General features: G+C 40.0%; 1 protein-coding gene across 2 annotated transcripts in view; it reads left to right on the top strand.

Annotated features, from left to right (window-relative positions):
* Window positions 1–16488, top strand: part of LOC138388477 (complement C5) — a 94148-nt gene extending 77660 nt beyond the window's left edge. Inside the window, exons 34-42 of one of the 2 annotated variants that reach the window (XR_011234129.1) lie at window positions 1432–1534; window positions 1900–1974; window positions 2092–2197; window positions 3303–3386; window positions 4338–4427; window positions 6876–6959; window positions 9035–9173; window positions 9757–10432; window positions 15958–16488. Coding sequence is in view for 1 of the 2 variants with exons in the window: in XM_069476730.1 (XP_069332831.1) it covers window positions 1432–1534; window positions 1900–1974; window positions 2092–2197; window positions 3303–3386; window positions 4338–4427; window positions 6876–6959; window positions 9035–9173; window positions 9757–9886 (811 nt within the window). In the remaining variant the exon portion in view is untranslated. Of the gene's footprint in view, window positions 1–1431; window positions 1535–1899; window positions 1975–2091; window positions 2198–3302; window positions 3387–4337; window positions 4428–6875; window positions 6960–9034; window positions 9174–9756; window positions 12267–15957 lie in introns of those variants that run through there. The other variant, XM_069476730.1, reaches the window with a different exon arrangement.
* The last annotated feature ends 223 nt before the right edge of the window (window positions 16489–16711 follow it).

The following is a 16711-nucleotide window of genomic DNA, read 5'->3' as shown; positions in this document are numbered from 1 at the left end:
TTTTCCCAGCACCATTTATTAAATAGGCTTCTTTTCTCCAGGGTGTTTTGTTGTCTGGTTTGCCAAAGATCAGCTGGTTGTAGGTAGATGATTTTATGTCTGGGTTCTCTGTTCTGTTCCATTGGTCTATGTCTCTATTTTTGTACCAATATCAGGCTGTTTGGGTTACTATAGCCTTGTAGTATATTTTGAAGTCTGGTAATGTGATGCCTCCAGATTTGTTCTTTTTGTGTAGAATTATTTTTTCCAGGTCTGTGAAGTATAACTTTGGTAACTTGATGGGGATTGTGTTGAATTTGTAAATCACTTTGGGTAGCATGGACATTTTAACAATGTTGATTCTACCTATCCATGAGCATGATATGTTTTTCCGTTTGTTTGTATCCTCTGCAGTTTCATTACTCAGCATTTCATAGTTCTCCTTGTAAAGATCTTCCACCTCCTTGATTAAGTATATTCCTAGGTATTTTATTTTCTTTGTAGCTATTGTGAATGGTATTGAATCTTTGATTTGACTCTCAGCCTGACTGTTATTAGTATATAAAAATGCTACTGACTTATGTACATTGATTTTGTATCCTGAGACTTTGCTGAATTTATTTATCAATTCCAGGAGACTCTTTGTGGAATCTTTGGGTTTTTTTAGATACAAGATTATATCATCAGTGAAGAGCAATAGTTTGACCTCTTTCCTGATTTGGATACCTTTAATATTTTTGTCTTGCCTGATTGCCGTGGCTAGGACTTCCAGCACTGTTGAATAGGAGTGGTGACAGTGGGCATCCTTGTCTTGTTCCAGCTCTTAGGGGGAATGCTTTTAACTTTTCCCCATTCGGTATGATATTGGCTGCGGGTTTGTCATATGTGGCTTTTATAATTCTGAGATATGTTCCTTCTATGCCTAGTTTGTTGAGGGTTTTTGTCATGAAAGGGTGCTGGATTTTGTCAAATGCCTTTTCTGCATTTAGTGAGATGATTATATGGTCTTTTTTTTTTTTTTTTTTTTTTTTGCTTTTGTTTGTGTAGCAAATCACATTTATTGATTGACATATGTTGAACTATCCTTGCATCCCTGGGATGAAGCCCATCTAATACCTGGATTCCTATGCAGCTCTGCATGAACTAGCCATGTGACCTTGAACCAGTGCCTTGCTCTCATCGTCATTTTCCCCAGCTAGTTAGTTTGGAGTGGATGACCTCTATGCTCCAGAATAGTGGTCCACTGAGATTACTGGTCAAATGAGGAAAGAGAATAGATGACTCAAAGATCTCTTGCAACTCTAAAATTCAGAAATTTTAACCCATACAATGTAGAGAAGCAAATAAAGGGAAACCCAAATTCAAAAATTAGGCCTACTAAGGAATAGGGTCCTTTCTTAAAGAATCTTATCCATTTATTTATTACATTTCCTAATCTCTAATGTATTTTAGCTATAAGCCCAGCACAGGAGAATCATCATCTGGATCCTCCCATGCAGTGATGGATATCTCTCTGCCTACTGGAATCAATGCAAACCAAGATGACTTAAAAGCTGTAAGTGTTTTCTTTTAAATATTGTTATGAATGTTTGGTTTTCTTTTCTGAATTATTTTATAGATGAATTTATTTCCTTTCATTTTAATATGCCACTTTCATAGAATTACCCAGAATATTCTTTCCAAAACAACAATCTACCTAAGTTTTGATTTATCAAAGTGAAATGGAAGCATATATTTCCATGGCCCAAAAACGTGATTGCATATGCTAACTGTTCAGACTCTTTCAAGAAGAGGCACTGCTCTTCAATTTCTTTGAGTAGTGGATCACAGCCCTGTGATTTAATATCTTATCAGCGGATGAATGTATTTAAATAGAAAGATAATGAAATTAAATTCAATCTTTTCTCTTTCCTTCCTTAGCTTGTTGATGGGGTAGATCAACTATTAACTGATTACCAAATCAAAGAAGGACATGTTATTTTGCAACTGAATTCGGTAAGCTCCACCTCCTGCCATTTTTTCTTTATTGTTGCTATTCAAAACTTACAGGTTAAAATATTATGAATATCTTCTCTCCCATCATTTTTTTAAATCCTTGAATTTGTCTAACAGATTCCCTCCAGGGATTTCCTTTGTGTCCGATTCCGGATATTTGAACTTTTTGAAGTTGGGTATCTTAGTCCGGCTACTTTCACAGTGTATGAATACCACAGACCAGGTAATCAACTCTACTCTAAAATTTCTTTGGAAGACTACTTTACATTCTTTACAGAACATTTAGAAATCCACCAGAGTCCTGTAAATTTTATATATTGCCTCTTTTGGACACCGCTCTTCATAAAAGTCTCAACTAGAACATTCATACCAACTACTGTATACAGACTACTTCGTGACATTGAGCAAATCATTTCAGTTCTCAGTCATGAGTTTCTTCATTTTTTAAATAACTGGATTATATTTCCAACAACTTTAAAAGTTGTATCTGTGGTTTCAAGTTTATCTGTGGTGTTCACTTTCAGTATTCATCACATCTCTCCTTTTTAGAGAAGCCCACTAACCTTTCTATTTCTTTAATCTCCTCAGAACAACTTCTACCCCATCTGTATTCTTATTACATTTTGCAGATAGCTCTATTATGGAAGTTATCACACTACCTTGTAATTATTTGTTTGTATGTCTTTCTCACCAATGCCAGAGTGTCCCTAGTATCTAACACAGTGCCAAGTATATAACGTGAACCCAATAAATATTTGTTGAATGAATGATCCCGCATTTGACTACTCAGAGAATGTTAAGTGATTGGAGAGCTTATTAGTTCAAAAGACAGATGACTCCACCTTGGGCAGTTCTACTTGTCAGAAAATTCTTAAAGTGAACCAAACTCTGATACCCATTTATTCTAGTTTTATATTCTGAAATCACATAGGATATACCTAGAGCCCTCTTCCCCTTGAGAGAGAGATACATATGCTTTTCTTCTCTTGTCCAGCCTAAACAATTGCAATTCTTTCAATAGATCCTCATGTAACATAATTTATTTTCCTCTTATTCATGGAAGCATCAAATATTTTCATTTTGAGAAATAAATGTTGAACAGGAAAATTTCAGGCACAGAACTAAGCTGACAAGGGGAAATCTTTCTGTCGGTAGAGGAGCCCTTCCCAGAATAGCCAATTCATAATTTAACTTCCCTGGGCCTTAGCTATAAAAAGAAGGGTTTGGAAAAGGCAATCTCTGAGGTCCCATGTAAGAGACTCACCGATTAGTAAATGTGTTGTGCATCAATTACACCACTTCTCTTAACCACACTTTTATTGCCACAGATAAACAGTGCACCATGTTTTATAGCACTTCCAATACCAAACTTCAGAAAGTCTGTGAAGGAGCCACGTGCAAGTGTGTAGAAGGTAAACTTCATTTAACATATTTAGGCTGCATGTTTGTTTAAGCAGCCACTCATAATCTGAGGTTAGTCTGGGGGAAGTTGTTTGGCAAACTGTCATTTCTCAGAAGTAGAAATGTAATATCAGCTGATTGAAAGCTAATGATTCCTTGAGCATTGTAAAGCTACTTCTCCATAACTCCTGAACAACCTGACGGTTTGTACTGTTCAGAGGCAGAGAAAAACCATCCAGACAGTTGTTGGATATCACAGGGGTAACATGATGTGAAATTTTACTTTCATGTAGTCTTTTAACATAATAGGACCACAACCCAAGGAACAGAGGCTCAGGTCTAAGATACTGGCTCCTCTTTCTTTCCTATTATCCTTCCAGTTAATGGAATTCTCTGTTTATTGTCCAGTTCCATTCAGTATCTTGTAAATCAAAGACAGAGTTCTTGGCCAAGGAAAAGATCCAGAACTCACCAATAATCAACCACTGGCTCCAAAAGGGTCTGGATTGGTTTGGGGTTTTGTTTTGTTTTGTTTTGTTTTTCCAAAATCCTTAATATCTGCACATTTCCTAGGTACTTATTGTGCCATCTTTTAGCTACAAATCAATCAAATCATCATTTTGGGTCCTTCAAAGGTCTTTTGATTGTACTCAAAATGGAAAAATTTCCCCCTTTCTTCAAGGGAAGCATATGCATTTCTGAAGAGCTGAATGTGGAATAACCACTCACTCTAAGAGTAAGACTTTTGCTCAAGATTTTGTTTTTGTTTTTGCTTGTTTTGTTTTTGCTGTATATAATGTTTCACTTTGTGAAAGAGGACAAAATGGGCTGGCCTTAGGAATCTGGCATTTGTAAGATTATACTGGATTGTCTCTGGGCTTATAAGAAATCGTGTTTACTCCCAGAGAGAGTATCTGCTTCTTTACATTAAGCTGACTTATATCATTTTTCACAAAATCCAGCTGACTGTGGGCAAATGCAGGAAGCATTGGATCTGACAATCTCTGCAGATACTAGAAAGGAAACAGCATGTAAACCAGAGATTGCATATGGTAAGTTCAAAAGTTCAACAGAGTTCCTTTAAACATGAAATTTTATGAAAATAATATCAGTTAGAAAAATCAAAAACTTTACATAGTGATTATATGGAAACAACATTCCATGTATTCCCTTGAAGGAAAATGCCATCAATTTTCAGCATTAACCTGCAAAGTTATTTATTCTTCAACAAAGAAGTATGATTTTCATAAAAAATAATAGAAGTGACATGCACTCAGCCAAGATATTTTAGTAAATCCTTTTGAATGACAGGCACTAAAACATACTCAAAAGGGAACTTTTGAGAAGCCACAGAGACGTAAGATTCCAGTTCTATATTCTTGCAGTTGATAGAACACAGGCAGAAACTGAAGTGATTTGGGAGGTTTGGCTCTTTTAAAAATCTCTTCAAGGTCAAAAAATAAATACTAAATAATTTTCAGTATATGTAGAATTGCAATCCATGTTTGAGACTCTCTCCATTTCAAAAGGAAGATCTCCTTCTAGTTGCCTAGAGCTCAGAGCTAAGTCAATGCTCAAGTACAGTTGTCGCCTTGTCTCAGTTCCTGATAGAATTAGCTCCTTTATTTTCTATCCATAGTTTTCAATTTTTTTTTGAGAGAGGAGGAGCAAATTGGACGCTATCTCAAATCTTCTGTTGGAAATTAGAAGGGCATTATTTATAAATTTAAAAATAGGTAGAGCTGATTTGGCACTTTGTGGTTACCAACTGCTTTCATATACAATTTCTTGTTGGAGTTCCATACGAGCCCTTTGAGGTAACAGAGGATCTACCATTACCTTGTCAGTGAAGACACTGAGGCTCAGGGAGATTAAATAATTTGCAAAGTTATGCAAAGTAATGCAGGAAGTAAGCAGTAGAACTGGGATGCATCCTGGTTTCCAATATTATTTCCATCATGGTCTACTGAATTCTCTTAATAGAAATATGGCCACCAGAATGAATTTTGTATGGTTTGTAGCATTTCTTTCCTTTGAATTCATCTTTATTTTTTAAAAAAGTCAAAAAGTTGTCGGCCAGGCGCGGTGACTCACGCCTGTAATCCTAGCACTCTGGGAGGCCGAGGCGGGTGGATCGCTCGAGGTCAGGAGTTCGAGACCAGCCTGAGCAAGAGCGAGACCCCACCTCTACTAAAAATAGAAAGAAATTATCTGGCCAACTAAAATATATATATAGAAAAAATTAGCTGGGCATGGTGGTGCATGCCTGTAGTCCCAGCTACTCGGGAGGCTGAGGCAGTAGGATTGCTTGAGCCTGGGAGTTTGAGGTTGCTGTGAGCTAGGCTGACGCCACGGCACTCACTCTAGCCTGGGCAACAGAGTGAGACTCTGTCTCAAAAAAAAAAAAAAAGTTGTCTAACTCTGCCAAGACCCACTGCAATTTTTAAAATTTACATCAAGACTTGAAGAGCATACTATATTGTTTTAACAAACAAGAATTTCGCTAATTATTTCTTCCCTTCATTTGAGGATATTTTCACTTTAAAATATGAGAAATCTATTTTAGCACAGATAATAAATGTAAGTTCCCTCTTTCTACCCATACCCACACCCATGTTCACCATAAAGACTTAAGAATTTGAAAATCAGAACATTTTTCATCCATTTTAAGCCACTAATTAACATAGCCTGTGGCTCAGCCACAATGAGTTCACCCATCTATCTATCATTTATTTATCTGTCTATATCTCGGAGGGACTCATAGACTTGCAGAATCTCAAAAATGGACAAACCTTTTAGGTCATTCATTTCAACTCCATCAGAAACAAAATAAAAGGGGTCTTTTCTGAGGCCCCATAGAAGGGATGGGTTCCTTCAAGCTGGTCATTCCAGAGCTGAGGTCAAACACACCATGTATCAAACATTGATGCCTGAATAAAGAGAAAACAGGATTGGGAGTGATTTGTGTCAGATAGTTGCCAATCCAAGCAAGGATGAGTGAGGAAAAAAAAGAATTCTATTAAAAATCAAAGATCAAAGCCAGTGGAGCTACACAAGGTGGCAGCAAGGCAAGGAGACAAGGAGGCTCACATGGTTTGGCTGACGAGTAAAGCCCCCTCTGTGACCAGGTAGAGGAGAAGACGTTCTTCAAAGGATGCCCATGGGCATGACTCATCTAATCTTAAAGGATCAGTACCTGAACCTTACATTTAACAAAGCCTTGTTTGTTTGTCTTATGTGCTTCTGTTATTTAATTTAATATGGATTTTGTCTTAATCAGCCTGTTATATAACAGTGGCCAGGCCTAATGACTCAGACTGAGAGATTGATTCAGAATGAGGAGATTTGTAAAGGCTTCTCAGAAGAAATAAGATCTACCTCAGAGTGCCCATGATAGCTTGCCATGCTTAATTTCTCATTTGTTTGACAAATTCTAGCTTCTATTGGATATAACATTATTGGTATTAAGCCCAAATTGTTTTGTTTTTGTTTTTTACCAGCTTATAAAGTTAGAATCACATCCATCACTGAAGAAAATGTCTTTATCAAGTACACTGCAACCCTTCTGGATATTTACAAAACTGGTGAGAAGTCATTTATTCATTCTTTCATTTAATAGATACTTAGTACTTACTATGTGCCAGGCATTATATTAGACACAGAAGGTACAACTTGAATAAGACAAGCCAGGGTTCCTGCCTTCATAAAGCTTATTCTACTTGGGGAGACACATTTTTTAAAGGTGTTCATATAAATATTTCTCATTGAATCCTTTTTTCCCAAATCTCAGCAAAGCCGTTTGATATGTTGTTCATGTGTTCTTTCCAGTACCTTGTGACCAACAAAAACCATAAGCCATCTTCAAAATCTTCAACTTTTCATTTGAAGTTATTTAAAACATTTTTAAATGAAATAGTTGATTTATTCAATAATGATTAAAATGTATCTTACCACCCTATTTATATCTTCCAAAAAGTTATTTTCTCATTTCAGTAGATAACAAATTTTGCAATAAGTAGGACCAAAAATTTAAATTGCAATAATATATTTATACTGATTTTTTTCTTTTGAAATTTTTCCTTTCTTTTTTTTTTTTTTTTTGAGACAGAGTCTCAGTCTGTCACCCCAGATAGAGTGCAGTGGTGTCATTGTAGCTCACTGCAACCTCAAACTCCTGGGCTCAAGTGATCCTCCTGCCTCAGCCACCTGAGTAGCTGAGATACAGGCACATGCCACCACACTCAGCTAATTTTTCTATTTTTTGTAGAGATGGGATCTTGCTGTTGCTCTGGCTGATCTCAAACTCCTGAGCTCAAGCAATTCTCCTGCCTCGGCCTGCCAGAGTGCTAGAATCACAGATGTGAGCCACTGCACCTGGCCTCTCTTTTAAAATTCTATCAAGTATTTCAAGTCTGAAAATGCTTAATTTTTTTGTGAGATAGGGTCTTGCTATATTGTCCAGGCTGGTCTCAAACCCCTGGGCTCAAGGGCTCCCCCATCTCAGCTTCCTGGCTTGATTATTTTTAACAATACTCTAGAGTTTAAAATTCCATTGATACTTTTCAAATTTTTATTTATCAACACTCTGATAAAAAATTTTGTTAGTTTTTTATTTCAAATGCTTCACTGCTTGAAACTGATTTGTGATGTTATTTTATTTTTTTCTTCATTGATGGTCACAAATTTTCTTTATTTGAACCCTGATTGCCATTCTGTTGAAATAAGTGTTTAGCACTTTGATCTTTCCACAATCCAAGTTTTGAGCACCATTTGCATCCAACATTGACATCATAAGCAATCATAAGCCATTCCTTTTTTACTGAAATAATAGAGTGCTTTTCATTCCAGAAATACAAATTTTTTGCTTTATTTTGTACCAATTCTTTCATAGCATCCAAAGACATTCCAGACTTTTCTGAATTTTTCACAGCATCAGATGATTCCCAAGCTGCAGTCATTTATTAGTATTATTTATTCTTTGTTCTCCTGTAGGTTCAGAATGTTAATTTTTATAACATTTAAAAGGAAATGTTAAGAAACTTTTGCATATGCTTTATCTCTTCATTCTGGATGTTCATTTTTAATACTTATAGATTTTGAATTTATATAAATATCAAAACACCACATACTACTTATACAAGAACTGCTGTATACTAATAGCAAACCATCTAGAATCCAGGGCAAACTGTGTGGTTTGAGGATAATAATAAATTGGCATTTCTCCTAAAGCATAGGGTGTTTAAAAAGATGAAAAAAATATTAGTGATTGTTGAAGCTGGGGTTAGTTAACTATTCTCCCTTCTTCTGAATAGGCTTGAAATTATCCACAACAAAAAGTTTTAAAAAATAGTAAGGCCCCACATAGCCACACTGCTTACAATGACAGGGGCTGAATTGGGAGATAGTACTGGGAGCATTGCTCAGATGTTGCTGCAACAGGAAACGATGCCACTGGGACAGCCTAAGAAAATTAGCTTGAACTAATCCATATACACTAAAATTTATATTACTAATGATAGTTTGTCATTTACATAATTACTATCGTACAGTACTTGCCACGAACTTCTCTGTAGCCATAAGGAACTGAAAAGCTTGAGAGAGAATTTATAATTGTGACATTAAAACACGAATGTGATAACCTTACTTGTGTGTCACTCAGGGGAAGCCGTTGCTGAGAAAGACTCTGAAATCACCTTCATTAGAAAGATTGCCTGTGCTAATGCTGACCTGGTAAAAGGAAGACAGTATTTAATTATGGGTAAAGAAGCCCTCCAGATAAAATACAATTTCAGCTTCAGGTAAGTCATCAGTATTTTGGAGTCTCTGATCTTCCCTCCAAAACTCTGTGTAATTTATTCTGAAATACATTACATATTTCTTATGTATCCTGCTGTTAGCCAACAGACCATTATGAATATAAATGAAATAATACGAGTTTCAAACAGAGAACTATTTGAAACCATCATTGCAGCTGAGGATGTAGCTGACTGACCAACCCTCTGGGTGACTGACCCTGATGGTGAATCTGAGTGTGCTTGTCTGGCCTGCCCCGACCACCCCACCAGCTCCCTCAATGCGTTCTCAGACTGTTCTGTTTGTAAAGAACTAAATGTTTATATATGCGTTTTATTATCTGCTTTTGAAAACTAGATGTTGAAATAGACGTCATTCCTGCCTTTAACCAGAGGAGCCCCGAGCAGCTTCACCATCCTGCAGGGGGTTATGAACCTTCCCCAGGAGAGCCTGGTCCAGAAGAGTTTGGCTGATAGCCTGACCCCTGGGACATGACCACAACTGGGCTCTTACAAAGGAACTCAAATACAGCTTTTCTCTATTTGTGGCCATCCTCACAAACATTTTCTTTCCATTTTTTCTTGGTAGGTACATCTACCCTTTAGATTCCTTGACCTGGATTGAATATTGGCCTACAGACACAACGTGTCCATCGTGTCAAGCATTTTTAGCTAATTTAGATGAGTTTGCTGAAGACATCTTTTTAAATGGCTGCTAAAATGCCTGAAGTTCAGCTGCATACAGTTTTCACTTATGGACTCCTATTATTGAAGTTTTTTTTTTTCTTCTTCTTTTTTTTTTAACATTCACAGCTGGTCTTATTTGGAAAGCTCACTTTACTTAGAATTAGTAGCACTTGCTTTTATTAGAGAACAAGTTTAAGAGCTATAACTTTCTGAAATAACGTGGCTTTGAGGGGCATGAAGGCAGATACTCCAAGGTTATTGGACACCGGAAGCAATAAATTGGAACACCTCCTAAAACCTACCACTCAGGAATGTTTCCTGGGGCCAAAAGAATAGCCTGTTGAAATGGAGTATCTTACAAAAACATGGCCTTTGCTTGAAAGAAAATACCAAGGAACAGAAAACTGATCATTAAAGCCTGACTTTGCTTTCAAAATGTGCTAAAGAGCATGTTATTTTATGCTAGGTCAGCTTCAACCACACAAAGACAGGCCAATTGAGAGAAGTGGAGAAAGTCGACAGTAGAGAACCTTAACCCTGAGAAGGCCTAACCTCAGAGCCCTCAGCAAACTGAGAAGGTAGGCGAGGTTGTCTTTGCCCCACTCCTCTTCTACTGCCCTTTCCATCCCCGGATGGGAGCTCCCACCTCTTCCTTCCGACCCTCCCAGCGCATGTTCATTTCCCCCAGGAACTTGCCCTTGCCAATAATTGCTCTACCAGAAGGCAGGCCCCAGTGCAGCAACCTGGTGAAAAGAAAGCGCATCAGGAGATCTTTGTTCTAGCCCTAAACGGGTCTTTGAGCCTCAGTTTGAGCTTTATAAAAGAGAATTCATAAAAGGTGGTTCATTTTTAAGTGACATTTTGCAGCACTTCAAATCTTATAAGAGAGTTCTCACATATATTCCCATTTAATGTCTCAAGAATCTCACAAAGGACAGGAATTATTATTATTATTACCCCATTTTCCAGAGGAGGAAATGGAGGCTCAGAAAGGAGAAGCAATTTTCCTAGCCTAGTCAGGGGCAGAATTGGAGATCAAACCCCAAGGCTCTCTCTCAGTCTAAACATATCCCTGTTCTGCATCACTACATAGAACATTGTTTTGGGGCTTAATATTCCAAGGTGAAGGCAGCACGTAGTAGGAGTTTCTTAGATGTAGGTTAACCAGCCCCACTGAACTATCAGAAGGGAACATGAAGATAAACTCCGCAATGGTAATTAAAAGTGACTGAAATGCATCCCCTCTGAAGAGTCTGCATTTTACCAGTTAGGTGAAACTGCCGAGGCCCTACAGTGTACCTTGTAAATAACACTAAGATTTTCCACTTCCAGGAACCAAGGACTTATTTTTCTTTAATATCAAAGCTCACATTGTAGGCATTCGCTTGGAAAAAACAACCAATGTATTCAAGATCCCCAAACTCCCTGTCAGTGAGGGGTGAGGGGGCCTAACAGTGTCTCCCGTTACCTTCTTGCTTAAGGCAGAATAGAGGAAACCACTGAAGCTGCTTTGGAGACACAAGAGCCTCTGAGCTATTTAGCTGCCTTCTTCCTGAGCACTAGCAAATAGGTAGGGCCACAATGGCCAATTAACCCGCAACGCAGCTGAACTATCAAATATCAAAGCAAGCTTTTGTGAGTTAGCCTGGCACCATTAAAACATCTGCCAGCTCCTCCTCAGCTAACTCTTATACATTTGAACATACTTTGTTAGTGAGGCTTTTGTGACCTACCAAACTAGACTGGGGCCCCTACTCAACCCTATGCTTCTTCTCCAAGGGCACTTGTGCTCTTGCAGTGATTTACTTAATCATATATATTTGTTTGGAGTGCAGCTTCCTGACTACACTGTAAGCCCTGTGTGGGGAAGGTCTGGGTCTGTTCTATTCCCCATTAGCTCCCATGCCAGGACATTCTAGGGACTCAACAGGTGTTTATGGATTCCCCCACTGAATGCAAGGAATCAGAAAACCCAAGTTCTAGTCTTGGCTTTGGCCCTAACTGGCAGTGATTTGGGGCAAGCCTCTCAATCTCTTTGAAAGCCTATAAAACAAGGGAATTGAACACTCTAATGTCTCTCTTATCTATAGCTCTAAGAAGATATTTTATAATCTTATGACGTGAAATGGAAAACAAAACCAAATGGCCTGTAAGCATCCAAATATTGCTATGTATTTCTGTCTGTAAGTGTGAAGAGAGCTCAGAGAAGCTCTCTGGAGGAGCAGCCAAGGCTTACTGGAGGACAGTGGGATTTGGGTAGAGAGAGGGGTGCAACAGGCCTTTCTGGGTGGGAGGGGAAAGCTTAAGGCAGGTTCCCACAGGGGGTAAGCCAGGTGATCTTAGGTGATACAGATACACATTGTTCATTTTAATAACTAGATGTTTATTTTAACATGTATAACAAAAACTATAGCACATCAAAGCCATGATATAAAATTTACTTTTTTTTTTTTTTTTTTTTTTTGGAGACAGAGTCTCACTCTGTTGCCCAGGCTAGAGTGAGTGCCATGGCGTCAGCCTAGCTCACAGCAACCTCAAACTCCTGAGCTCAAGCGATCCTCCTGTCTCAGCCTCCCGAGTAGCTGGGACTACAGGCATGCGCCACCATGCCCGGCTAATTTTTTCTATATATATTTTTAGCTGTCCATATAATTTCTTTCTATTTTTTAGTGGAGGTGGGGTCTCGCTCTTGCTCAGGCTGGTCTCGAACTCCTGAGCTCAAACGATCCGCCCACCTCGGCCTCCCAGAGTGCTAGGATTACAGGCGTGAGCCACCGCGCCCGGCCCAAAATTTACTTTTAAAATAAATTTATTTGTCAAGAAGTAATTCTATTTAAGGGAAATATTAAGTAAATAAAAGTATAGATTGTTCTTAGGGCAAAAATCATGTGGTTGGCATGCAAATGATTGAAATTTAGAAAACCCTATCTTAAGAAAATATGTGGAGTTGATGACTATGCACCAAGCCTGAGGCAGGCAGCCCCTCTCTGTATTTCTCAGCAAGGGACTCTGAAGCAAAGTCATGTTCAGTCTCTCTTTTCAGCCCCTATGATACTGATTTATTTAGGAACATCCAACAAATATGTATTGATTGGTAACTGTAGGCTGGGCCCAATTCTGGACGCTTGGTACCAAGATCCCTGCCCTGTGGAACTTAATTCCAACTGGGTGAGACATGCAATGAACAACAAAGGCAATAATTAGGGAATTGATCTTGGATGTCAGAAGGTGATAAGGAACTTTGAGGAAAAGAAAAAGTAGAGCAGATTAAGGGAGCCTGGTAGTGGACAGGGGAGGGGTTGCAGTTTTAAGTAGGGTGTTCAGTCAGAGTGGGCTTCAATGAGAAGGTGAGATTTGAGCAAAGACTTGAAGGATGTGGAAGCCAAGTGTCCACCAGGGTAAGAGTGTTCCAGGAACTCTGGGAACATAGTGCCCAGGCCTAAAGCAGGAGCATGCTGGTGTGTTACAGGAGAAGCAAGAGGCTGGGGTCACAGGTGCAGGTTGTACAAGTCAACAGAAGGGGCTTTGGCTCTACTGGGAAGCGGGAGCCACTGGAAGGCTTTTAACAGAGGAGTGACATGGTCTTTCTTACCTTTTGAAGGAACTGCTCTAATTGCTGTGTTGAAAATAAGGCAAGGGTACAAGTAAAGAGACCAGTTAGGAGCCAACTATAATAAACTAGGTGACAGATGATGGTGCCTCAGACCAGAGTGGTAGCCATGGAAGTGTTGAAAAGTGGTTGAATTCTGGATATATATTAAAAGTAGATTCAACTTGATTCCCTGATAAATTAGAAATAAGTATGAGAGAAAGAGAAGAGTCAAGGATGATGCCAAGATTTTTGGCTTGAGCCACAGGAAAGATGGAGTTGTAGTTGACTGAGATTGGGAAGGCCACAGATGGAGCAGGCTGGGGGGAGTTAGGAATCAGAAGTTCCCTGGTCCATGGTGACAGGCAGAGAGGCCGAGTACGAGGAGCAGACATTGAGGAGGGTAGACGTGATGGTGAGAGTCTGTGGAAGTTCCTTTCTCAGAGAAATAGGAAGATCATCACTTCAGATGGGGACTAGGAGGAGCCATTGGAGGTATGAGGGGAGGGAAGAGGGGTAAGAAAGTTGTCTAGAAGAGAGGGAGTCTGAACAGACTGAGTACTTAGGATCTGTTTGCCTCTCAGTGTTAAGGATCCACTTGAGGTTTCCAGTTATGAATGTAAAGTGGGACTGGTCAGCATGGTTTGTGGGGTTTTCTCCAGCCACATTCAGATCCTTCTCAGAGTCTAATGAAAGCTATAGACTTGCCAATTCCCTGCAGTCAGGACTAGAAACACCTGTAACTGAGCAAAGTTGAATTTATTGGCTCTTTGCAACAAGGAAGAGCACACACCATGGGACCATCAGGCTGCTCAGTGAGAGGGTGGTAGAAATGACTTATTATAAGATTTGTACCTGTGAGAGATTATTTGGGAAGGTTTGGAGCAGTGGAGATTTGCTCTGATTGGATGCTGTCAGGAAGCAGGGGAAATCCTGTGGTCCAGTGTCTTAATTCTCTAGCTGGGAGGAAAAGCAGCAGCACTCACTCACAATAGCTGGGAAAGGGGGAGATGTGGTCATTTTTGTGGTTTGGACAATGTTCTTGTTTTTATTCTCTACTCAAACGTGATTTGGAGTAGTTTTTTTGTTTTGTTTTGTTTTGTTTTGTCTTGATACATTTTGCCTGATGTGGGTGTTCTGTGACGTTCAGACACAGAGTACACCACAGCCTGTCTCTGAGTCCCAGGCCAGCTCCAAGGACACCAAGGCCTAGCTCCAACTGTCACGGGCTGCTCTTCTCTTTCACAGACCCTTTTCCCCAGAAGAAAGCACACGCACACAATGCACACGCTTGCACAATGTTACAGAGGCTCCCCTGAAAGTCCATGCGTGGACCTCATGATTGGAAACCCCTGTCTCAAGAGCCAGGAATTTAGCAGCCAAATTGGGAGGTTCTGAGAGGCACAAAGCAACTCTGGATCATGTTTCCGTGGGTTTTACCTACTCCTGAAAGGAGATTGATTCTGTATGTTTAACGTGATGAGAAAAACCTGTCACCAGGGACACAATCTTTAACTTTGATTGGGAGATTAAAATATTCCTTTCTGTCTCTGAGTCAAAGAAAGGGAGGGGGAGAGAGGGAGAGAAGCAGAAAGGAAAGAATGAATAGGAGAGGTTGAGAGGAGTAGAGAGAAGGGAAGAGAGAGGGAGGGAGGGAGAGAACTCCATTTCTCAGAACCTTCTGGATTCTTCTCAGCTGGCAGGGTCGCCACCCTGACAGACAAGTTGGCAGAAACGGATCTGTTCCTTGGAACACAATGTCCACTCCTTCACTGTTTCCATCACTATAATTAGATATGTGTATGTTACATACACAGTTACAGTTACACAATGTCCAAACCAGAAAGGACCAAGATCTCATCTCACCCACTTCCTTCATTTTCCCCTGGGAGAACTGAAGCCCAGAGGCGTGGAGGGGCAGCTTGCCTGGGGTTATGGTGCTGTTAGGTGGAAGGGCAGGGACACAAGCCCTGGGCCTCTGACTCAGCCCAGTGTTCTTTCCCCCACACCGACAAACAGGAGTTACAGAGAGAGATTTGGGCTTCCTGTGAAGAAGTGTTTTCCTAGTGTCAGAGCCGTTCACGGGGAGTAGGCTCTGAGTTCCCCGTTGCTGCAGACATCCAAGCAGAGTCCAGCTGCCACCTTTCAGGGACATTGCAGGGGCAATTCCAGGTGGGGCAGTGGCCCTGATGTGAGGCCTTTCATAGTCAGGAAAACATCTACTTCTTTAAGCCTCCACTTTCACGTCTGAAAAATGGAAGCACTGATAATACCTAAGTTAGAGGATTTCTATGAGACTTAAATGAGATAATACAGGTAATGCATATAAAATGATTAGCACAGTGTCTGGCCCAGTAAAAGCAATTCAGGATTAGGTAATAATACGTCCCTGGCACACTATAGGAGATAAATTCAATAAATATTCTCCTTGTGAATATCCTACTTACAATCATAAAATATTGACGTTTAAAGATCCCCTGGAGATCATCTGACCAGTGCCTCCCCTTTTCACAGGTGAGGAAACAGGCCCAGGGAAGAGCAGGGACTCACCGAGGGGTCTCTGCAGTGCAGTCAGGGCTAGAACCCCCAGCTCCCGGCTCCTCTTCCCTCCTGTTGGCAGCCTGATATCTCCTCCTACCAGCTGGGCCTGAAAGGAGCAAGGCCTACAGAGATGCGGCAGACGGCAGGAGGGGGAAGATTGTTTGGCTTAATAATATTTTTCCAAATAGAGAATCTTTAGGAAATTAGAGCCAGGATTAGGCTCTAATTCTCTGAGAGCAGAGGAAGAGGAAGAGAAAGGAGATATGCCCAGAGTAGGAGGAGAGCAGAAAGGTTTCCTGAGTCTGTTGGGGCTTTGGGGCAGGGTCAGTCATCATTCATCCTCTTCTTGCCTCCTCCTTTCACCTCTAAAGGCAAAAGGCCAAACTGTGGTCTGTACATTAATTAAATGCTGGGTGTGGAAATTAAAATGGCTCACCAGTTTGGCTACATTGTGTGTGTGCGTGTGAGAGAGAGAGAGAGAGAGAGACAGAGAGAGAGAAAAAGGAGTCGTTACAATGGGAAAGTGATATGGTAAAGAAGATACTGAACCATGAGACAGAAGAGCTGCCCTGGCTTGTGACCTTGGGAGTGTTTCTGAACCTCGTCAAGCCTCAGTTTGCCCAACTATAAAGTAGGAGTAACAGTATCAGCCCTAAAGTGTTATAAGGATTAGAAAAAAATACCCAAGTGCCAGCTCAGTAGCTCACAGTCTGTGGCAGCCAATGGC

This window comes from Eulemur rufifrons, chromosome 7, assembly GCF_041146395.1.
Source record: "Eulemur rufifrons isolate Redbay chromosome 7, OSU_ERuf_1, whole genome shotgun sequence".
NCBI lineage: Eukaryota > Metazoa > Chordata > Mammalia > Primates > Lemuridae > Eulemur > Eulemur rufifrons.
This window is presented reverse-complemented; position numbering and strand designations above follow the sequence as displayed.